The sequence below is a fragment of the Delphinapterus leucas genome, chromosome 7, assembly GCF_059928025.1.
Source record: "Delphinapterus leucas isolate spDelLeu-1000000601 "Yukka" chromosome 7, BTC_Dleu_Yukka2, whole genome shotgun sequence".
Taxonomy (NCBI): Eukaryota; Metazoa; Chordata; class Mammalia; order Artiodactyla; family Monodontidae; genus Delphinapterus; species Delphinapterus leucas.
The window spans coordinates 55,844,441-55,868,608 of record NC_143135.1 but is presented as its reverse complement, the minus strand read 5'-3'; the positions used below and the strand labels follow the sequence as shown (position 1 = coordinate 55,868,608).

Here is a 24,168-nt window from a genome sequence, read left to right as displayed (position 1 = left end):
AAGAGCAGGGTAGTAATGTCTATTGTGCAGGGTTGTCGTGAGAATTAAATGAAAAAACAAGAAGTACATGAAGTCTCAGGCTAGTACTGGCCACACAAAAAATGCTTGCTAATTATGTGATGATGGTGGTGATGATGACCATGAGAGTGGAGGTGATGATGTTAGAAGGAGCTTCCAGCTCTAATTCCTTGATTGGAAGTGAAACTTGAGAGTAATCTGCCCTCCAGGAAAGTCCAGCTGCCACCTAGAGGGGAGCGAGGTTTGGATTGTTGAATCCTTACTTGAGGAAGGGAAACGGCAGCATTCTGCGAGGCAGCTGTCAGCCAGGATCCCTGTTAGGGAGGAGTCCAGTGGCACTTCTCCAGAGAACGGGCTTCCTGATGGGCAGGCCGACCTGACTCTGTGCCTGTGTTTAACAATAACAAGCCTGTGGGACAGGAAAACCCCGTATTTTCCTGCACCCCGTATGCTGCACCACAATTTGTATAGTCTGAACGGGAGTCCATTTAACAGGCTCCTCCAAGAAGCAGGCTGTCGCCCAGAGATCCAGCGGCGTTCTGAGCCCAGCAAGGAGCCCCAGGGGTGCAGCTCCTTTACTCTGCAGTTTCCCAGCTGTGTGACTGACTCAGAGAGACCCAAGTATGAGGCATGCTGGCACCGACCATGAGAGGGAGAGGAATTCAGTGCCAGTTGGAACTGACCGGAGCACCCTTCTGTGGGGAAAGCAAGCCAGCCACTCCTCAGCGCCCAGGGCTCTCCCCAGTATGCTTTTTCACAGAGGCCTGACCACGGCAGGGATGAGGAGGCAGAGGTTCTCCAGAGGCATACACGACACCAGCAGTTATATGGGGGCTTCCTCATGCTTCTGTGCAGCACCTCAGCTGGTGTCAGAGACGCTAGAGCAGGGGTAGCCCTCAGGGAAGAATGGGCAACGGAACCCCAGGATGTGAGGGCCCCAGCCAAGCAGAGTGGGCTCTTGGCTGGGCTGGGCTGGACTTCTTGGAGGAAAGCCCAGAGCTTGACTCAGAACTAAAGTAGAAGTACCTCCAGATGGACTTAGAGTAAGGAAGACCTCCCTCAGGGACCCTGTCTGGTTCATCTGTGTCCCCAGAGCCCAGCACAATGCCTGGCCCAGAGCAGGTGTTTAATACAGGTTTAATGAATGCAGTAGCTCTGTCTGACCCTCTGCCACTGCTGTGCTCAGCTCCACATCAAGTGACAGAGATATGAATGACTTCAGCTGATCTCAAGTAGGTCTAAAGTAGGAGGGAAAAAACAGGCAGGGGAACCACCATCACCAGATTAGGTGGCTTGAATACCATCTTTCCACCCTGGCCTGAGTGCCTGGAGCCATTCTGCCTAGTGGAAGGCACCTGTCCCTCCCCTGGATTCATGGGGAGAATACAACGCAGGGTGCCCTCTACGGAGACTTGTGTGGGAGGGGAGGAACCATTCAGGTCTGCAGGTGGAAGAAGGATCCCCAGCTGGATTGTCCATACTAGGAGGACAGACAACAGGACCCAGACTGTGGAACCTGGGATTAGACAGCTGGGAAAGTGAGGGCAGTGTGAGACAGTTCCTCCTCTAAGACCACTCGAGGCAGATGTTTCCCTGTTACACAACTTTGGTTGTATCTCTTATCTTGGGAAGGACTGACTGGGTCGAAAGAGCTGGACACAGGGCAGACAGATCAGTTCAGTGAATACTTGTGGATTGCCACTGCTAGACAGGGTAGCAGATTATAGGAAGAGGAAGAACCACCGCCAAGTTACTTAATACCGGTTCAGAACATGTCTGAGGACACTGTACTGGTAAGAGGAGGGATGTGATGTTGTCAAGCCTCTCTGGGCTCCTCGAATCCTAATAGGTTATCAGCTCACTAAGGCAAGTGGTTGGATGTGGGCAGGTTGCTACCAAAGTCAGCCACAGGGCACACTGAACCCAAAAAGAAAAGACTTCAGGAGTCAGGGGGACTTTAGAAAAAGGAGGGATGGACCAGAGTGTTCATCTCAAAGGAGGCAGAGTATCGTATCGTATAGAGAGGGTCAGATCCTATGGAGAGGAGAGAATGGGCAGGCGCAGAGAGGGACAGAACTGCCACGCTCCATTTGGTAATCAGCACCTACTCTGCACTAGGCCTGCAAGAAGATGTGCATCTGGCCCCATTACACTGCGGCCTCCTTGTGCGTCCCATGCCTCGTTGGTCATTCAATCCCTAGTGCCTAGCAGAGGGATTGGCACAGGCTAAACCACAGTGAATGGTGGATGAATCAGTGAGCCAGCCAATCAGCTACTGCTGAGTGCTCGAACAGAGTAGAGAGAGAGTGCTTTGAGAGCTCAAAGGCGGGGCCATCACTCCCACTGCAAATCCAGGTCCCTGAGCTCCACGGCACGGGGGCTGCACCTGGCCCATCTTTGTTTCTCCAGCACCCGGCAGAGGGCCTGGCTCAGAACAGGCCACAGTGAATGTTTGGTTTTGAGAATGAATGAGCAAACAAACAAATGAACTAATGAAATAAGACTTCTGGCAGGAGATGGCCTTTGGCCTGAGACAAAGATTTCAGTGAGGAGGGTTAGCCACTGAAACATTATTTATCCCATTTCAGGTCACAACAACCTGTTAGCACATCATGAAGTCAATGCAGTAGTGGGTCGAAACTATTTTTTTAAGAAGTAAACTTAAATGGAATAGTGTACAGTGGAATAAAAAATATCAGTGCAGCACTCTAAAAGGATATATATTTCATGACGCGTGCGTGTGTGGTGTGTACCCTTGAATAGGGTATGTTGCTTACCGTGGGTTTCAGTTGAACAGGATTTAAAAATTCATTCTAGACTGAGGAACCAGCATGACTTTCCATGATAATCAAAGAACCAAGAGAATTTTAATGTGGCCGGAGCATAATTATGGTGACAGTATTTTCCAAATCAAAAGTCAAGAGACATGCTCTAATGTTTGAAACCAGGAGGGTCTCAGGGAATCTAGGATGTGCAGAGGGGCCATGGAGGAAAAAGAAGAACAGAGGGGACTCTGAGACCAGAAAGGTAGTTTGGGGAAGAAACTGAGAAAAATCTGCCCCTCGCCTGTGCACTGACCAGATTAGGGCATGTCACCTCTGTCAGGACTTAAAACTGCCACTAACAGAAGTGAAATAACCTTGATACCACGTCAGCCTTTAGAATTTCTCTCAGACCCTTTATAAAGCCACAATGTTTCCGAGAATTTTGGAAGTAGGAGGTTACAAGAGGAAAAATATAATGGAAAAGAGGGGGGAAAGATCACGTATGCAATATAATTTTTCGTCAGCCCACTGCAGATCTAAAGCCATGTGCAAGTGTCGGTGACAGAGCAGTTCCAGAAATGCATTTGCCTGCCACTCCACCCCCCTCGGCCCGCCCCAGGCCTTAAGACAGCCCTCAGATAGCCCTCCGAGAGTCTGAGCAATAGAGGTCATCTAATGGAGTTCATATAAACACCAGCTTCCTGACAGCTGGCCTCTGAGCGAATTTATTATTGAATTATACTCCTGCGTTTTCAGAACAAGCTGAACTGACAGGCTACCCCATCAGTTTAAAAAAGGGGGCCAGGAAGAAAGACAATGATAAATTACCCTGATGGAAGATGGAAGAAGGTAAAGAACCTGCTTCCTCCAAAATGTCAGCCATTATATATTATTCATGTTGGTTTAAAAAAAAAAAAAATCCCTCCCCGCATTGAAATGAATGTTTATGATGATAAAGCAACTAGGTGATTTAATTCAGGAAGCGGGCAGCAACTCCTCACATCATCCTGATGAGCATCTAACAAGTCCTCCTCTGCCGCTTGATCATCCCTTTATTGATTCCAAAACCGAATTACGATCTGTTTGCTTTGTAGCCTGAGCTTCTTCCTAGCTGTGCATCACAGGAAGCGTTAGCCGACGATGCAGCACTGAAGCGGGAACCACTTGGGGTTTAGAGGGAGAGGCCCTGCATTCAAGTTCTTGGGCAAGTGAGAGCAAGCGACCTTGGGTGAGCGAGGCTCAGTTTCCTCATCTGGAATGAGGGGTTACTCATTCTCACCCTGCAGGTTATTTGGAAGATTAAATGAGATAAAATACCCAGGAAGCCCAATGGCTGGTGCAGAGCACACGTTCAGTAATAACACCGAATATTTACCAAGGATGTTCTATGTGTCAGGCATTATTTGAAATGCTTTGTAAGTTTCATAATTAGTAACACCTTTACATCTCCCCTGAAACCATATAACATAGGGAATTCATGCCCCTTCTTTTACAGATAGGAAACTGAGGCACAGAGAAGTTGAGTAACCTGGCCCAGGACAGACGGCTTGTAAGTGGCAGAGCCAGCATTTGAAGCCAAGCTGATTGGTCCTAGAGCCCATGTGCCGAGCCTCTGTTCTTCTCTGCTAGGTCTTTTATGTTCCCACCTCCACATCTTCAGCTTGGAAATCTGTAAAACATGGTGCTGCTACAACTCTACAACCCCAGCTGGCCCTGACTTTCTTTCTAATACTGTACAACACAGTAAAAAGCTAACATGCGGCAGGTCTTAGTGCTCCAGAGCATGGCCTCAGAGGCAGGTAGCGAGGCTTGAATTTGAGCCCTACCCCTTGCCAGCTGTGTGACCTGGGATAAGTCCCTTAATCATTCTGTTCCTCACTTTCCTCATCTGTCGTATGAGGGTAATAATTGGTACCTCGTGGGGATGTCTGAGGATTGAAGGAGATATAAAACACTTATGTGTCAGAGCAGTAAGCACTGGATGAATGTTAGTGGCTGCTATCACTTACAGCAGGAGTTAGTGTTCGCATTGGCAAGGACATTTGTATTCGTATAGGTTTTAGTGTCTCCGTAGGAACTGGGAGAGAAATGAGAATCTTAGCCCGAAGCATTAATGTAGTTATATAACTGATGCAAGTGCCCCGGCACTGTGGCAGGCAGAGGTGAACAGACCTTTGAGATGGGCAGTCCTTTGTGGTTGAAGAGGAGACTTTGAGGCCAGAGAAAAAACTCTTGGCTCAGTGATGCAGTAGCAGAGCCTGAGTCCTGGCGAGCCTGGAGTCCTCAGTGAGGCTCTCAAGTAGTAATTCCAGTGTCTGTAAGTCAAGGACTTTCTGCATTTCCATCCAACGCTGATAAACTTCAAGCAATGAGAAGTTAAAATATTGGAGGGCCACGCTTCGCATCACTAATATTGGAGAATACAGGGTCAGGACGTACCAAACACCTCTGCAATGAGTCTAACCAGCACCCCAGTCCAATCCTGGAGGCGTCAAGAGCTGGCTCTAAGTGAGCTCCACGGTGCGGGGCTGTGGGGAGGTGATGCTACCTCTGGGCAGTATTCTAGCCGGAGAGAGAGACCTGCCCACCCGCCCTCCCCTGCCTCCACCTCCTCCCACCACGGGGGGGGGGCCCTGTGACTCTACCCTGTGGGTCTAGCCTGCAGGCCTCTAGGACTAACCCCACCCTGAGGAGGAGGGCTTAGAGCAACCCCAGCGGCTCAGCCTCCAGTCCTCCTACCATTCCTCTGCCTGACCCTTTATGTGCCAGCTCTGGCAATGGGTTTCTGTCCTGTCCCAGAATCCCAAACTCACCTGCTATCCGTAAGTCCCTGATATGAGCGGCTTGGTAGCCCTGCCACCCAAGGATGCAAGCCTTGCCTCCCCTTACCTGGCTCCTACCCCTGCCATGTCTGGGTCTGGAGATCCACCAGACCCAGACATGGCAGGGGTGGGAGCCAGGTAAGGGGTGCTCTGCTTAGGAACCTGGGCATCGTTACCTGGTGACACACAGGACATCCACATCCAGCTGCCCCTGGGAGCTCCCTCACCATGCCTGTCCCCTGTCAGTCCTCCTCCCGTGCCCCTGGAAGGACTGTTTCCCTTGAATGCCACCTGTCTGTTGCTCTACACCTCAGGTCCGGCCTGCCGAGCTGGATTTGCATGGCTCTTTTCTGTGTCTCTGCCCCGCACTAGCCCCACCCCAGGAAGTGGGTCTAATTGTGGTCCATCCTAGTCTCCCCTTTCTGAGTAAAGCAGCGAAGTCTCCCTTTTCCGGAAGAAGCAAGACCTGTCCTGTACCCTGACAGGAAGACAGGACACACGGTCGTGAAATGAACTTGTCCACTGAGACACTGTGTGCAGTCATGTTTTAGCAGAGCTGCTTCAAGTTTTTCTAGCAACACAAGCCATCCTCTTAGAGGCCGTCCTCTGGCTGCATAGCCCAGAGAACAGCCTATATAGACACGTACTCACATTCCCTGGCCCCAGGCACACGGTCAGTGTTTCCGAGCCGTGTCCCCCGACCTGGCCAGCCCTGTCACCCAGGATCAGGAGGCTTTTGCTCCTCAAAAATGGTCTCCACTGGCTGGTCTCTCTTAGTCCTGTTTCTCCTTTGCCACAACCAGGACTCACTTCTCTGGAAATACGGTGTCCTGAACAGTCATGGGCTCTGTTCTTGTGTGCACCTTCGTTGGCCAGCAGGAAGTATTCCAGATGACTTCTGCGAGAGCCGACTCAGCCCAAAGCATCAGCGTTCAGCAGCCGAGTTGCCCCCAGGCTTGAGTGTTCAGAGCAGGGGCCCAGGACCTCGTGCTCCCTGAGTGTCTGAAGTAGCTCAACAACCACAGAAAGTTAGGAGATCACAGGACCGTGGCTTCTGGGCTCTGCAGGAGTCAGGCCTAAGGACCCAGAAGCCACTAGCAGTTACCGGGCCATCTTGTCATTGGATGCCCCCAGGTGGGGTGAGAGCATCATAGCAGACCTGTCGATGCCTCAGCCTCAGTGGGTGATGGAGGGGAAGCTCTGTCCATCTCTAGGGATCACGTATCTCACCTGTAAATTAGGGGCTTGGACTCAGGCACCCAAAGGACTCTTCTAGTTAAACATTAAATTCCTGTTAATCTGAAGAAGTCTGTGGATTTCTTCTTTCCGCTCCCCAGATATACACAAAACAGTCCAAGAGCAAAGCTTGTTCTGTCGTGAACTGGAGTATTTCCCTGTGACATTCATTACACACACCCAGCAAGTGATCTGGAAGCCTCTGGTGGAGTCTAAACTGAGCCGAATTCCAAATGGAAGAACAGAGTCAGGGTACTTGGGCAGGGCCTGGTGCTTGATGCTAACTGTGGGGATGTTTGTATGTCGTACTGGAATGACCTTGTAGGCAGCTCCCCTTTTTACCCCATGCTAGCTTTACTTCAAGATACAAGGAATTTTTTTTTAAGTCAAATTATATTCATTCTAAAAGGTGAGTTCCTCATGCATAGGGATTCTGTCTCATTTATTGTTAGTAATTTAACTGCTTAGAATACAATGGAGGGCACTTCCCTGGCGGTCCAGTGGTTAAGACTCCACGCTCCCAATGCAGGAGGCACAGGTTTGATCCCAGGTCAGGGAACTAAGATTCCCCCATGCCGCACGGAGCAGCCAAAACAACAAAAACAACAACGACAACAAAATAAGTAAATAAACAAATATTTTTTTAAAAAGAATACAATGGAAAATAAAACAGAAACTACTGGCACCGTTGTCCTGTAATTTCCATAAGTAAGAAAATGGATGAATAAATATCTTCCCTGCCACCCAGCACCCAGCACTATGTGTGTATAGCACATAGTAGGTGCTCAGTTAAAGTTCCAATAACTGAACCCTATTCTCATTTACCTGGCCTTCATCTATGTTTCTCTTCCCCCAACCCATGTATATCTATTTTTTTACTTTGGACTATGTGAAATAACTATATTCATATTTTTCTGTCATCATCTTTTTTCATTCATTTATGTGATCTTCATTTGTTTCTTTACTCAACATTTATTGAACGCATCCTAGTAGACCTACTCCTGTGATAAACACGGAGTTAGATGAAATGGACATAGTTGTTCCCTTCAAAGAACTCACAATCTAGAAAAGATAAGGTGTTTAAACAGCTGAATACACTTTAGTGGCATAAGTACATTGTGCTTTGTTCACCAAAGGAGGGAGTGGCTTCTTTGTCTTGGAAAATAGGGAAGAGTTTCACTGAGAGGCAGGCCTTCGAGGAGAGATTAGTAGGAATGGGAGGACAGTCATTGAGGCAAAGGAACCAACATAGACAAGGTCAGGGAGGCATGGAAGTGCATGCCAAGGCAGGGGTATGAGAAGTAATTTAACGTGGCAGCAGCACAGGACGTGAGAATGGAAAACCGCGATGTGAGAGGCAGGCAGGGGCCCGATCCTGAAGGTATTTACATGCCAAGCTAAAGAGTGTGGACTTTATGTGGACACAATGGGTACTACAGAAAATGACATGGATGGCACAGGGATACTGATGATGTGGTAAATTGACAGTGGTAAGGTCTGGAGAATTGGGTATCTTAGATTTGCAAGGTGCCTCAAGAGAGGATCTGGTCCAACTCCCTGACCACCAATAAATCGGAACGTTATTAAATGTTAACTGATTAGATCAAGTTCTGTTGGTTTGGGCCTAAGGTTATTGAAAGACATACAAAGTAAACATAGGAAGAGCGATGAAATAAGTTATAAAGAACGAAACACAGCTGGAAGTTGGCTTTTGAATATAGTAATATATAGCATATTAGAGTTTATTTCATACAAAGAAAGCACAGACACACACCATCGTAACTCTAGGGCTGTACAGTGGTCCCAAGGCGGCTGCCCAACGTGGTCCATGAGGTACAGGAAGAAAATATTAGGACGTCTGTCTACATTTACTTTTTATCTTTAAAAATAAGAAAGAATGATTGTTTACTTGTACGGAACACCAGGTTTTCTCTGATTTGCTTGGTCCCAGTATTGGTTACGTGTCTGGACGAGCACATGAGGTGTTCTGAGGGAGATGAGGATCTAGTCCTCACAGAGCTTTACTGGTTTATAACATGACTGTGTTGTGTGTGTGTGTGTGTGTGTGTGTGTGTGTGTGTGTGTGTGTGTGTAAAATCTAGCTTTAACCAAACTTACATAAAAAATGGGGTCCAGGGCCTCCCTAGTGGTGCAGTGGTTGAGAGTCCGCCTGCCGATGCAGGGGACACGGGTTCGTGCCCCGGTCCGGGAAGATCCCACATGCCGCAGAGTGGCTGGGCCCGTGAGCCATGGCTGCTGAGCCTGTGTGTCCGGAGCCTGTGCTCCGCAACGGGAGAGGCCACAACAGTGAGAGGCCCATGTACCACACACACAAAAAAAAATGGGGTCCAGTGGCATAAAAGGATTTTGCAAAGTAACTACCAATCAAAGATGACAAGTGCAAATACAAGCCAGCAGTCAAACGGCAGAGCTGGTATTCCTACTCCTGATGCAAAGTCTTCCTCAACTCCACTATGAAGTTAAAAACAGTAGTGATCATTCTCATCGGATCTAACAAAAAGGGAAGCAAAAGATTCAAAATTATCAAGAAGACTAGTTGAAATATTCATTTTTTGTCCATTAAATCTTGCACCAAGCATATGTTATGCTTTCCAATATTAGCTAATGATAGCATGTGTGTACAATTTATTAATAAATATAAATACACCCATGGAGCCTTCAGAAAATGTTTACAGAAAGGGTGTGTGATCAAAAATAGTTTTCAGAGCCCTCCTCTGATGATGTTAACTCAGACTTTTTAGGCGGCTAAAACAAATTGAGATTCTGTTATTTAGGCGTGTATCTGTGTCAGATGGTAAGTAGCCTGAGAGGTGAAGTGACTTTCCTGAGTTCTCATGGATAATAAAGGAAGTCCTGAATTTGAATCCTGGCTCCCCAGCCACTCTTACGAGAATGGGCAAATCCATCCCCTGACGAGGCTTTATTTTCTCACTTCTGCAAGAAGTGTGAAGTGTGAAGAGAGATGATCAGGAAGGTCTCTTCTCACATGTCATGACTAGTGGGTTCCCAAGAAAACGTACACAGGTGGAAGACAGCAGGCTAGAAAAGCTGGTTGAAGAAACGGAGGCAGAGCGACCAAGATGGAAAGCTCTGAAGAAAGGGCTACAGAATGGCCCGTGTTGCCAGGCTAGAAAGAAGGTCTTGGAAGCTACTGAGTGGACAGGGTCAGGCTTTGACTGGGACCCCCCTTGATGGGGGTCGTTTGACAGGCCATGAAGTGGGGCTTCTTTGGGCCCAAGTAAGGTTCTTACAAGATGTTGGATAAAGTGTAGTTGGTGCTAGAAAGATCCCTAGTCAGTCAGATGAGTTGGCAGAAAACAGTTTAAAGGGTGCGTACAAGTCTGGCATAGAAATCTGTTTAAAGTATGTAATGCAAAGGAGTGATTTGCATAACCAGTAGTGGCACACAGTAACAAATACCTTGAAGCAAAGAAAGGCTAAAGTTACCTTTTGCCTCCTAGATAGATCCCAAATGATTATTCCAGTTTCCTGAATACCAGCTTCATTAGCTGTCTCCATTTAATAACAAAAAATGTTCAAGCTGCAGTTTTTCTTCCTTCATCTTCCTCTGTCTGCTCGTATGATACACAATGAATAACACATCTAACTTAATTTCTGGCATTCTTTTTTTTTTTTTTAAGTTTTCAAAACCTTTAAATGTACAGAAGAGGAGGCTGTAGCATCAAAGCAGTAGGGCTACAAGCAGAGACGGGTGGATCCTCCAGGGGAAGGAACCCAGCCTTGGGATGCAACTTGTGACCAACTAGAAAGCCCAGCCCCTGGAGCCCTCTGTTCCGTAGCCATATCCCTGTCAAGGTCAAGTAGCTCAGAGTTCTTTGGTATCTCTCTCATCTTCAGTTACAGAAACACATCAGCTCTTTATTCATTTAGTAAATAATTTATCAAGAGCTTACTCTGCACCACGCATTCAAATTCCAGGGCGCACCCTTGTGTTGGTGGAGGCTTTCTTTTGCCCACTCAGAAATGAGCATCAGGGCTTCCCTGGTGGCGCAGTGGTTGAGAGTTGAGAGTCCGCCTGCCGATGCAGGGGACACGGGTTCGTGCCCTGGTCCGGGAGGATTCCACATGCCGCGGAGCGGCTGGGCCCGTGAGCCATGGCCGCTGGGTCTGCGCGTCCGGAGCCTGTGCTCTGCAACGGGAGAGGCCACAACAGTGAGAGGCCAGCGTACCGCCCAAAAAAAAAAAAAAAAAAGAAATGAGCATCACCCACGCTCAGTGCTGGCAGTCCAGCAGTGAGGGGGATGTGGTCCCTGTCTTCAAGGAGCTTGTGATCTGCTGGGGGGAAAAGGTTGCCCAATAGCATGACAGCACTCAGAGTCTTTGCAGAGACAGCCCAGGGAGTGCGAGTGCTAGGGTACGCCCCAGGTGGGTCCTGAGGCTAAGCAGGTGGTTTTCAGGTGAAGAGGACAGGTGGAAGGTTCCATGTAAAGGGAACAACTCAGAAATAAGTATCAGCATTGTATGAGCTCCATTAGGATTCTGAAGCCACGTATAGTAGGGCTGCTTGAGCTGGATTGAGGAGCACCAAGTTAAAACTATCATACATTCCACTTTACATCTGTTTGAGAAAATCTTCAGCCTGCATGGACAGGTGAGAGAATGGAAATCCAGAGAGGTCAGGTGATGCCCCAAGGTCATACAGTTAGTTACCAGAGTCAGAACTGGGAACGGACCCCCTGCCCAGGGCTCTTTCACCACACCCCTCCACTTCTCCCTGACGGGCGGCTGAGGTGAGTTTCTTCTTTGCTTGGTTCTGTTTCACGGTGGTTTTGTCTCTCCAACACTTTCCTCCCTTGATCCCAAACCTGGCCGGTGTCCCCAGGAAGCAGTCAGGCAGATCTCCCCTGTCACTGGCGTCAGCCAGGGCACCTCAGTCGGGCCCTGAGTATGTGGTTGGGCCAATGCCAGCATGTTTGACACCTCGCCCCCTTGGCCTGGCATGAGTACTCCTTCCTGGCAGAGTTCACCCAGCCTAATTGCTTGTTTTGTAGCCCAGCTGCCTGACATATGCCGAACCCATGTGTTGACTCACTGGTGTCAGAGACAACTACACTCAGGCGTTTTGCATTTGCTTTGGTGAGCTCTAGGCAGCAGCCGGGGACTGTAATTCGTGTATTTCTATAACCTCAGCGGCCTAACACAGTGCTTGCCTTCGAGTAGGTGCGCCGTTTTCTAAAGTAAGTGAATTTTAGTGAGTGCGGGTGGATAACACAGTAGTAAGAGGAAGGACCTGGAAGTAAGGAGTCCTAGCTTTGAGTGTCAGTTCAGCCCATTGAGTTCTTTGCTGTAGGACCTTGAGCAAGTCTATTCTCTCTGAATTTCAGTTACTTGATCATTTCTCACCTAATAAACACTTGGGAGAATATCTCATGCTTACCTAGCCCTTGGAGATGGAAGCACATAAGATAGCTGTGTAAATGTGAATGATGTCACTGTATGACAGTCACATCATGGAGAGATACTTGGAAGGTTTAGAGCAACCTAGCAGAGCAGAGGGGTGATTAGTTGTGCCAGGAAGAGTTGGAAACAGCCTCACTGAAGTGATGACAGCTTAGATGGGACCCTAAGGATGAGTAGAAAATAACCCCATATGCCAAGACAGTGACTGAGGATAAGCAAAACACATCAAATATAGGACTGGTGATAAGAGGATCATATGAGCCAGCTGGGAAGCCAAGTTGGTGACAGTGATTTGCACCCTGCATTAGTGATTTCTCACCAAGGCAGTCTTCCATTATGGAATTTCACAGTCAAAGCAGCACCTGTTTCTTAGGTGCACTGACCCTTAGTGTGAGGGTCAGTGTTCCAGTGGTGGACAGAAGCTGGCTCATGCCAGCTCACAGGGACTGCTTATTAAATGTTCAGGAGTTCTGCAAGCTAGTTCTTAAGCACAACTATTATTAAAAATTAAATTATATAAAATCACAGTTAAACACATTAGATTAAAAACAAAGGTAATAATCAAAACTCATCACTTTCTAGCTATTTAGCTGTGTTTTACCATCATCTTTACTCTAGAGTTTACTTAGGTCTCTTGTTTCTCTGTGGTGGAAATACTGTTACATACTGGTGTCCTACTAGCCATCTCTTCCCAACTCTGGGTGCAGTGATATCTCATCGTTAGTGTGAAATCGGCCGTGGTGGAAGTCTTTACACCACAGAAATAGGCAAATACCACAAATTAAAGCCACTTTTGTTTTGCAAGCCAATTGTTAAATATTCACCAGGGCACCACTGGTGGTTTCCATTGAATAACTGGATGAAGAAAGAAAATGTTTGGAAACCCAGCAGCCACATCTCTTCAGACCTCCCTGGACAAAAACACGTGGCAGGAGACACATTTCCAGGGCCTCCTGGAAGTCTCCTAGAGCAGACTTCCCCACCTTCTTTGTTCCAGGGAAGGCTTTACGTTGAACTGGGTTTTCTTGACAACTGAAAGTCATGGTCAAATAGAAGGAGGATGGAAGTGTTTTTCTCCAGGACTTAATTCCTGAGCCAAATGCCTGTTTTGGCAGGAGGCCTCTGTGGCCCACAGGGGTACCGGGAGTCAACTTAATCTTCTCCAGGATCCAAAGCAATCCACAGGAGCCCGGGCTAAAATTACATCTGCTCCGGGTTGCTGAAGTGGAGGCGACATGATGGCCAAATGGTGCTGATTTAATGTTTCCCAACTATCAGGAAATCCCCAAAGAGAGATTAATCAGAGGAGGCTGGCCCACATGTGGAGGAGGGGCAGCAGCCAGGGCAGCCCCCCAAAGGAAACCATCCCCAGAGGGCTGGTTATCGTCCAGGCAGAATCTGAAGGCACATATGTCAGGAGGAGGCTGGAGAGTAGCCAGCACCAGGATATGAGATCTGTTAGTAATCCTCTGGAAGGACAGAGTTCCAGCAATAAGAAATTCAATTTTCCTCCATTAGAGAAAGCATCTCTCAGTACCGGCTGAATACAATTGACGGGATAAATCTTTCCCATTAGCGGAGAGATAATTTCACGTAAATATATCGGGAGACCTTCAGAGCAGGATGGAGAGTCTTTGCTGAGCCTCACCCGCTTAACTTGTTTGCCGTGTAATTGCATTTAGACCAAGGGCCTCGGAAGAAAACCACTGACTGAATTAACATTAACCAGATTGTGTGTGGTGAGGGGAGGTGGGGTGAGGAGCTCGGTGCATTGTGGGTAGTTGTTCTTGCCTTCAGAAAGGACAAACTGACACCGGGGAGCCCAGCTGCTTACAAGCCTGGTGTTAATTGCTTTTCTCATCAAACAGAGAAAAGCTTATCACTTTCCTCTGTAGAAAGGGTAGAGATGTAGGTACCTAATAAAGCAGAGGCTGAGTTTGAGATGTTTCTTTATGAATGCCCACAGGCCTCATCACTAGCTCTTCCCCAGGCCAGAAAAAAGCCTTCCGAACTGTGGACAACAGAGCCTTTGCGTCTTTGCCTCAGATTTGTCTTGTCCACGACGGCTGTCTCCCCAGCGCCCTGATCCCTCAGGACATTGACACCAGTGAGCATCTTCACTTCCACCCATTGCCAGTGGTGTACAGACTGGTCTAGAGTTGGACCCCGAGTGTGAGGCCTGGACTCAAGGCCTGGCTCTGCCCCTGCCTCCCTGTGTGGCTTGGAGCAAATAACATGACGTCTGTGGACCCAGTTTCGTCTTCTTCCACTAACTCAGTGATTTTCCAGCTGGCTTTCCTCTGGCTTCTCCAGAAACTAAGACTCTACAGAGTTGCTTTCAGAACCACCCCAAGGGGAAAGTGGGTCCCACCCCTACTTCATCTGGAGCAGATCTCGTTTTTATTGGCTTTCCACTTGGGGATCCTTATAAAATGTCATCTGCTAAAAAGATTCTGTTTCTGAAATATTTGAAAGAACGTCATTCTAGATGATCTCTAATTGTCCCACTTATTTACCCAACCTACTGTTTTTGCTTTTTTAAACAATCACCTCGTACTTCTTAGGCATTCCCGGGCACTCTAGAGAGAAAAAAGGAAATAGACCTTGACCCTGGCCTCAAAGAGCTGGTGATCTAGTGGAGTGGAGAAACATGTACAGTGTGGTAGGGTATCAAGGGGTTTGTGCCAGGTTTTGGAAGAGACAGTGACTAGTTCTAATTAGGGGCGTCAAGAAAGGCTTCAGGGAAGAGGCGTCATTTGAAGTTGGGTCTTCAAGGATGAGAATGTTGGGAGAGGGGTACAGGAATGATATCTGAGGCAGATGAAAGAACATTGCATAGACACAGAGGCTTTGAACAACATTTGACTGGCAAGTTTGGGAAAAGCAGATGGCTTGTTGCCTGGAATATAGAGGGAGAATGGGAGGGGGGATGTTGGGAGAGGTGCCAAGTTCTAGAAACCACTCCAAGGGGACACCAGCATCTGCCCTTCTCCTGTCTCCAATGCCAGGTGAGAGGAAGTGCCCTCTATCCTGTTCACTTTCTTGAATGCCTGCTTCCAGTGAGACTCTTAGTGACAATAAAGATCACTGCCATTTATGGAGCTTACTGTGCACGAGGAAGAAAAAACAGAGACTCAAAGAGCTGTGACAGAGCTAGGGTTTGAACCCAAGTCACGTGACTCCACTATTTACAATAGCCAGGTCATGGAAGCAACCTAAATGCCCATCGACAGACAAATGGATAAAGAAGATGTGGTACACATATACAATGGAATATTACTCAGCCATAAAAAGGAACGAAACTGGGTCATTTGTAGAGACGTGGATGCATCTAGAGACTGTTATATAGAGTGAAGTAAGTCAGAAAGAGAAAAACAAATATCGTATATTAACGCATATATGTGGAACCTAGAAAAATGGTACAGATGAACCGGTTTGCAAGATGGAAATAGAGACACAGATGTAGAGAACAAACGTATGGACACCAAGGCGGGAAGGTGGTGGTGGGGGATGGAGGTGGTGGTGGGATGAATTGGGAGATTGGGATTGACATGTGTACACTGATGTGTATTAAATGGATGACTAATAAATAAATAAATAAACATTTTTAAAAAAGAAGAGCTGTGACAGAGCTAGGTTTTGAACCCAAGTCACGTGACTCCAAATTCACATGCATGACTACACTGTATAGCACCACCCCCCCCATCAGCTTTTTCTCCTTACAGCATAGCATGGTATCCGTAGAAAATAACCCTCTAAGTGAGATATCTGAAAGCCTTTTTCAGTAATAATTCTTTAGAGGATGCTTTGATGACTTAGATTGAGGCAATTAAAAAAAAGGTAGTGCTCATCTTGAGTGGATACCATGAGCCCCTGGGTGCCTAGATATGTCTGAGTGACCTGCCTCAGTCTTCTGACCTGCCAGCCAGGGTTCTAACGTGAAAAGTAGGTCATGTTTTTCTCTCTTTTCTACCCCCAGGCATGCATGTGTCATTCGTGGTCAAGTAATGACATCAGATGGGACCCCGCTGGTTGGTGTGAACATCAGTTTCGTCAATAACCCTCTCTTTGGATACACGATCAGCAGGCAAGATGGCAGGTAAGAGGCCTTTTGGGGACCAGGGTTGGTGAAGGCTCTGCTCTCGTGGTCTTGCCACATAGCTGCTGCTGGAATGACAACGTGCGAAAAGGATAGGACTTGGAGTCAGAGGACCTGAATCCACGTGCCCAGCCCTGCAATGCACTAGCTGTGTGACCTTGTAGCTGACTCTGGCCTAAGTCCCTTTGGCTCTAAATTAAGCAGCTTCTTCTTACTTGTTTCTCAGAGTAAGCATGCAGTACCTTATACATATTGTTCTGTTGCATGGCTTATGATATAAAATACTGTCGAGTGGACCATTCTCCATAGGCCAGAAAGCTCCAGAAGTCTCAGCATTCCTGCTGTGTGGTTTCCATCTGCAACCACCCAGGTCTATGGAAGCCACTGAGCGATCACAGAACTCTGACCTTCAGATCCCTGTGAGAACCTTCAGTTCATCAGCCTGAATGAAGTCAAGTTTCTTTAATCACTGTAGCTCCCCCCATTTGTTGGCTATGTGTTCTTAGACAAATCTCCTTACCTCTCTTGGCCTCAGCTTCTTCATCTGTTAAATGGTCCTAATACTATTTATCTTACATGGTGGTGGTAAGGATTTGATTCTATGATGAATGGAGAAGCACCGTGCACATAGTAGGTGTTTAATAAATCTTAGTTCCCTGCCCCACTCTGATTCATTGCTGTATCTACAGGGTCTAGCACATAGTAAGTATACAATAAATATTAGCAATATATTAAAGTTACAACTTAAAAAGGTGATGATTACAATGCAAGCCATGAGACTGTTTTGGAGAGAAGAGGAGAGGAAGGAGGAAAGTGGAGTATTTAGGCTGTCAGTGGTGACAAGTCCTCTATTTTTAATAAAATCAGGTGGTGGTGTCCATCTGGCTAAGTGTGGGCCCATAAGGTTGATTTTCACTCTGTGTTGGAAATTGTGCTCCAGCCTGATTGATTTCAGCACCTCTTTAATCCAATCTCAGATGTGAACATGTCCTGGCCGAGGTGATAATGAAGTAGGGGCTCATCTGTTTGTAGACATATGTGCCTCTTAGACGGGGCTGGCAAGCTGGGCATGGGGAGCCCTCTCTTCCCTCCTCCCCCTCCCTATGAATGGAAGAGGCTGGTGGCCAGTCCCCAGGGATCATCTGTCCAGGCCAGGCCACTGATCCCCAGAAGCACCTCAGTGCAGACTTGTGCTACAGCAGGGAGAAGTCTCCTTCCTCATGGTGCCTTTACCACCTTCCAGCTCAGGGCTGCCTGCTTTGTGGAAATAGGAGATATGAGCATCATAGGCAACAAGTATCCTGACTACATTATTACCTGCTGTGAAACAGTCATCAAAAAGGAGCCATGGGGACCGCTCTTTTTTTTTTGCCATAAAATTTGTCCATCATTCATGTGAGATGGCGAGTAGTCCGTCCTCTGCCCACCGTGCTTGGTTAGGGTGAGTCCATAAAACACACCAGAGTCCAGTAAACTTGGTGGCCGTTGGGGAATGCCCAGTTAGCACCTCCAGGCTTTGATTTGTCCTGTTGTGCTGCCCTTGCAGTCTCTACTACCTCATGAGAGGATGGGCATCCGGGGCAGTAAGTATCAGCCATATTTCCTGCACCGGCCAGCTTAATTACACCCGAGCAGCCAGAGCTGCTACAGCCTAAAGCTTGCGTTTCAGAACAGTTCTTACCAATGCATCAGGGGGCTTAAATTTTCTTCCCATCTTAGACACTGCATAATGTATGGGAAAGTCATTACTTATTCTCTAATAAGTGCCTGAAGAGCCCTGTTTGTTATATGTAAATGGGTAGCATCTTGCCCATTTCCCTCCGCCTTGTCCCTGACTCACCTTCTTTCTTATTTCTCATACCCGAGGAGAAACTGTAAGGCTAGAGATATCGCCTGGAGATAACAGTGTATGCATGTCCAGGGACCAGGTCTAATTCATCTTTGTATTCCTCACTTTCCCGGCAGGCACCATGACACTTGCCTTTGTCCAGATCTCCCACCCCGGCCCCATGCTGAAATACCAGACCTCAAGTCTTAACAAGAGCTCACAAACAGAAAACAGTGGCAGGGAAGTTAGCCAAAGAGATCATTAAAAAGATGGAGGGGCCTCCCTGGTGGCGCAGTGGTTGAGAGTCCGCCTGCCGATGCAGGGGATGCGGGTTCGTGCCCCGGTCCGGGAGGATCCCACATGCCGCGGAGCGGCTGGGCCCGTGAGCCATGGCCGCTGAGCCTGCGCGTCCAGAGCCTGTGCTCTGCAACGGGAGAGGCCACAACGGTGAGAGGCCCGCGTACCGCAAAAAAAAAAAAAAAAAAGAAAATAGAAATCATGAAGAAAAATATTTAAAGAATAGCAGACAAGGGCTTCCCTGGTGGTGCAGTGGTTGAGAGTCCACCTGCCGATGCAGGGGACGCGGGTTCGTGCCCCCGTCTGGGAAGATCCCACATGCCGCAGAGCGGCTAGGCCCGTGAGCCATGGCCGCTGAGCCTGCGCATCCAGAGCCTGTGCTCTGCAATGGGAGAGGCCACAACAGTGAGAGGCCCGCGTACTGCAAAAAAAAAAAAAAAAAAAAATAGCAGACAAGAGAAGCAGTTCAGGTTCATTGAATTGAAAGATGGGATTATACAGAGCACGAAGCCCAGGGAATGGAGCCCAGTGCTTTCCTTGTCCATTATCTCATCTGTCTCATTAATAACCTGCCAAGTGATGATGATTGTCACCTTCATCTCGCATGAGGAGATTGAGGCTCAGACAGGTGACGGAACTCACCTGTGGACTAAGTGCCAGTGCTCGGACTGGCCCGCACTGTTGGGGCTTCATCTGAGAAGCAGGCCTTCCCTTTGAGGTCAGTGTCACGCCCATGTCCACAGCAAGGTTTCCCTCCAGATGGGCAGGCCTGGCTCTTGGCAAGAGCCAATCACACCCCACTGTTGGCTAGGCCAGCTGCCCCCACCTGGCTCTTGGCCTTGAGAATATGTCTTTTCATGTTTGTCTTCACTCCCTCCCCGCGCTCATCCTGTCAGCACTCATCCTGTCACGAAGGGAGCTTGTAAGTCAGGCCAAACTTCTGTTTGACAGTTAAATGTTCTGTCAAAGTACAGATGCTGTTCGGTTCTGTTCCCTGGGTATTTTCCCCAAGCCCTGGATATTCTCCTGGAAAGCCAAAACCTGAACTCTTAGTTGAAAATAAACACCTTCCCTGGTGTTTCTCTATTATTATGTATTGAAGAATGATGGTACCCAACTTCCTCTACTCAAAGGTTATGTGGGCCTAGAAGGGGCCAAGTGAAGAGTAGGCAAAACAGATGAAAAGCATCTGCAAAGGACAGATGAGTCAGGCTTTGGAGCTTGGGGACCCAGATCTCAGGGCGCCATCTACCCCGAGGTTGACTTACGGTCATAGCCAAAGGAAGAAATAACTTAGGGTGTTTAGTATACAGTCAATTCAGAAGAAACTGACAACGTCACTCATGAGTTCATTCTATAAACTATAACCATCAAGCACGGGGCTAAGTTCTGGAAAGGCTGAGAGGAATCAGTGTCCCCAGGCCTGTGAGTGAATGTATGATTCCAGTGCAGTGTGATGTGGGCTGTTAGAAGTGCACATGGTGCAGTGGGATTCTGGAGGGGAGGCGACTGGAATTCTGAGTGGGTGAGGAGTTAGCAGAAGCCCTCCATCCAAAAAAGCAAGATGAGGACAGGCCTTGAGAATGCATCCTAAAAGTAATAGCTAAAGGACTTTGTCCAAAGAGACATCACCAGGAGGTGACAGGTGGACAGGATCACTGTTTCCAAGTCCTAAAGGACTGTCAAAGTCAGAGGAAGACTAGTTTGAAGTCACCCTAGCAGGTAGAACATGTCCCAATGGCTAAGGAGCTATTAAGAGAGGGACCCAGGCTCAATTCCCACCCCCCTAAAAAAGTCTACTAACAGTCAGAACTAACCAAAGATGGGACAGTCCCCCTGCGGACATAGCAAGCTCCTCGTCACTGGAAATGTGCAAACAGGAACCAAATAGCCCCTTGATAGTGGTTCTGTAGAAGGCACTAAAGCATCAGATTCAGAGAGGGGACTAGGTCAGATGACCTAGTGGTTCAACTGTTACTCGATTGTAAACTCTGTTTTGATGGGGTGGGGAAAGGACACAAAACTTTGGTCTGAATTAATCTTGTTGCACATCGAACATGGGGTCTTAAGTAGCAACCACGCACTCTAGTTGGCAAAGCAGACCCAGCCTACAGGACTGGGCTTACACCTGGGCCTCCTTTCCCATCTTCTATAATGTGAGCTCATCTGGCCTCTGACCACCTAGCTGCTGAACCCTCAGATCAGACGCTCAGTGTCAGAAACATGGAGTGTACAAGTGGGAACTCAGTTTCCTTGGATTTTCAAAAAAAAAAAAAGGTCCATGCTAAGGCTTGGATGGGCAAGTACCCGGCCAGGTTTGTCTGCAGGTGATGGGAGTTAAGATGCCAGAACCAAAAACAGAGCTGCCAGCAAGTTTCTGGCCATCCCGAAAGGGCAATGAACAAAGGCTGGGTGACCAGCTCTCAGGGACACAGCCACGGAGATCTCATCTCAACTGGGAGGTTGGGACTCAGTCTTCTGGTTCCTCTTTCACTTCTAAGTTACGGTAATTCTAATTGTGCCCGTCTCTAAACTACCTTGCTATTTTGTAACTCCAAAGGCCTGGTTGAGTATCATAGTCAGAGATACAATTGCTGTAGAGTCATAGAATCTTAATGACTTCAGAATAATTTATTTGAACCTTTGCCTTTTACAGATGAGAAACTTGAGAATCAGACGGGCTAAAGGACTTACCCAAGGTCACACAGTAGCCCACGGCAGAGCCAGGACTAGGCTTAGAGTTCTAACACCAGGGCAGGGTTTGTTCTGCTTTATTCTGATGAATTTTCACTGGGCTTCAGCTCTAAGACGCCCTAAGTACCAGGGGCACCCAAGCAGAGGCTCCTCAGCGGTCCTGTGTCCTAGCAAATGGCTCCCCAAAGCAGGTTGTTATTTGGTTTTGGCAAGTTCTCTACGGTGAATCACTTTCAAAAAAATAATGCTTTCTGGAACCTCTGTCACTGTTTGTGACCGCGGTCAAGTCTTTCAGGTTTTTTTTTTTTTTTTTTAAGTCTTTCAGGTTTTAGAGTCTCCCTGAACAAGTGCTCAGATCCTTCGGTATAATTTTTCTCCTTTCTCTGCCCCTCCCTCCTCCCTCTCCTCCCCTTCTCACCCTCCCCTCCCAAACAGCTTTGACTTGGTCACAAATGGCGGCATCTCCATCATCCTGCGGTTCGAGCGGGCCCCCTTCATCACACAGGAGCACACCCTCTGGCTGCCTTGGGATCGCTTCTTTGTCATGGAAACCATCGTCTTGCGGCAGGAGGAGAATGAGATTCCCAGCTGTGACCTGAGCAACTTTGCCCGCCCCAACCCTGTCCTGTCTCCTTCCCCACTGACGTCCTTCGCCAGCTCCTGTGCAGAGAAAGGCCCCATCGTTCCAGAAATTCAGGTATACCCAGCTTTCTTAACTGCATTTCTCCATGCCTTTATTTCATTCGGGAGGTGGAGGAGGATCTCAGAGACAGGGGAAAGAGACAGTCCATCAGCCCACCATCCAGACCCCAGCCGGCGTGCTGTGAGGCTATGATGGCCACCCCCTTACACACTTAATACATGTGAGCCCTGTAAAGTGCCTGGCACCCTCCAGCATATAATAAATTCCCACTCCCTCTCCACTCTGCCACCCAGTTCACTTCCACGTCCCCTTTCCCCAGCCTCCAGTGTCTCTCCCGCCCCTCCTTATTTCTGTTAAAAATAACGATGATGGGGCTTCCCTGGTGGCGCAGTGGTTGAGAGTCCGCCTGCCGATGCAGGGGACACGGGTCCGTGCCCTGGTCCGGGAAGATCCCACATGCCTCGGAGCGGCTGGGCCCGTAAGCCATGACCGCTGAGCCTGCGCGTCCGGAGCTTGTGCTCCGCAACGGGAGAGGCCACAACAATGAGAGGCCCGCGTACCGCAAAAAAAAAAGAAAAATAGCAATGGTAGTTTCCACCAAGAGGAGTGAGGCAGAGGGTCCCAAATGTTTGCGTCGTACTAAAGATTAAATGAGGAAATGTGTATGAGATGCTTGGCACAATATCTGGCACCTACTAAGTGCTCAGTGAATTTTAACCATTATTACTATTAAGATTATTTTACCCACACTGCCTTCATGCCAATTAATGAGTGCTTTGGCTCAAATCTATACACGCAAGTGCTTTACTTCATTATCATTAAAAGGAAGTAATTTGGAAAAATGCATTTTCATCTGATAGAAACCAAGATGGATTCTTTGCCTAACAAAGCTGTGTGGACTTGAATTTCTTCTGCCATCCTGGCCCAATTTCTAATGGCAGCAAGGAAGCCTGGGGAGGAGGAGGGACGGCAGTGCAGAAACTGGGGGAGAAGCCCCAGCCGTCCCGCCGGCCTCATGAGAGCTCTGGCGACGTGCAGGCTAATAAGTGATCTCCGGTGCCGGCGGAGCGGGGTGTTCAGGCACGTTCGTGTGTGTATTTCGTGCTGGGCTGAGCAGCCACATCTCTGCGCTGCACCCTGTCGAGTGGCTTCAGACGCCGGCCCTCAAGAAGGAAACACAGCCATTTCGGAATTCTCATCGCACCCATAGCTTGAAACCTCACTCCTTTTCAGACATTCAGCGCTTGTCTCCTGTCTCCACCACCAGGCTGACCTTTCTTACAGAATGGTTGTCAGCGGAGACAGAGCTTGCTGGGGAGGGGAGATTTGTTACTCAGCACTGGTTCAGCTGCAGCGAGACATCTCCCCATGAGCAGGGACTTCGAAACAAATGAGGTGAAAGGTCCCCCTCTCTTTACCGTGCTCCCTGGGCTGGGTGCCTACGAGCCCAGCTGGGTCATAAGCCTTGCTTATTATCAGATTCATGAAATACATGAAAACAAACTCTTGGGTTCTGCCAGTCCTGTCATTGGCTAGCCTTTGCAAGTACAGGGAGATGTACATTTTGAACGGCATGTTAAGAAGAGTAAATACTTTCGACAGCATCTGATGGTACTCAAGCCCGGCTTTGCCTAGAACTTGTGAGCTGAAATTTAAGAAGATCGCTTTGGTGCAGGCCCAATCCCGAAAAATGTTGTATGTTCAGGAGAATGGGTGGGGGTGGGAGTTCACACCCATCTGTGACGTGGACTGAAAGGAAGAGGCTTTCGTTGTGAAGGCCCCGTTCCCCTGTGACCACGAGGGTAAACTAATCATTGTCCTTTTAATGGATACGTTAGCCTCAATTGATTTAACGTCCCCTTCTTGAAACAGAGCCCAGAGCATCAAGCCAATAAAAGTTCTCCACTTTTGCCATGTGCCCAGGCATCTTGGCATTAATTTCAGCTTCCCATCTTGGAGCTGAGCCCATTGCACCGGTAGATAAAGCACTGCCTTTCCCACCACTCTGCCCCTCTGGCACAGCCTTGGAGCACGCAGACTCCGTGCAGCCCATCTGTCCTCTTTCTACTGATGAGCTGGGGGCCTTAGCTTCAGGTCCTTGGCAGCCTGTGTTCCCTACCCTACATAATGGTTCGGTCCACATCTCTAGCCTCCGTTTACCTTCCTGAAGATGAAAGCCACTTGTAACAGATCTTCCTTTAGGAAAGTTTTGAGGGAGAAGGAGGCCTTCTCGCTGAGCCACCTGTCCACATTGGTCGGAGGGAACTTCCCAGTGCCCCCTGCTTCCAGCACCAGCGGCACCATCATCATTAGTAACATTTACT

At 48.2% G+C, this 24,168-nt stretch overlaps 1 protein-coding gene across 1 annotated transcript in view; it reads left to right on the top strand.

Moving 5' to 3' along the window:
- Nucleotides 1–24,168, top strand: part of TENM4 (teneurin transmembrane protein 4) — a 385,057-nt gene that overhangs the window by 294,256 nt on the left and 66,633 nt on the right. The window contains exons 16-17 of the mRNA XM_022593930.2: nucleotides 16,263–16,382; nucleotides 21,637–21,898. Coding sequence (XP_022449638.2) covers nucleotides 16,263–16,382; nucleotides 21,637–21,898 — 382 coding nt within the window. The remainder of the gene's footprint in view (nucleotides 1–16,262; nucleotides 16,383–21,636; nucleotides 21,899–24,168) is intronic.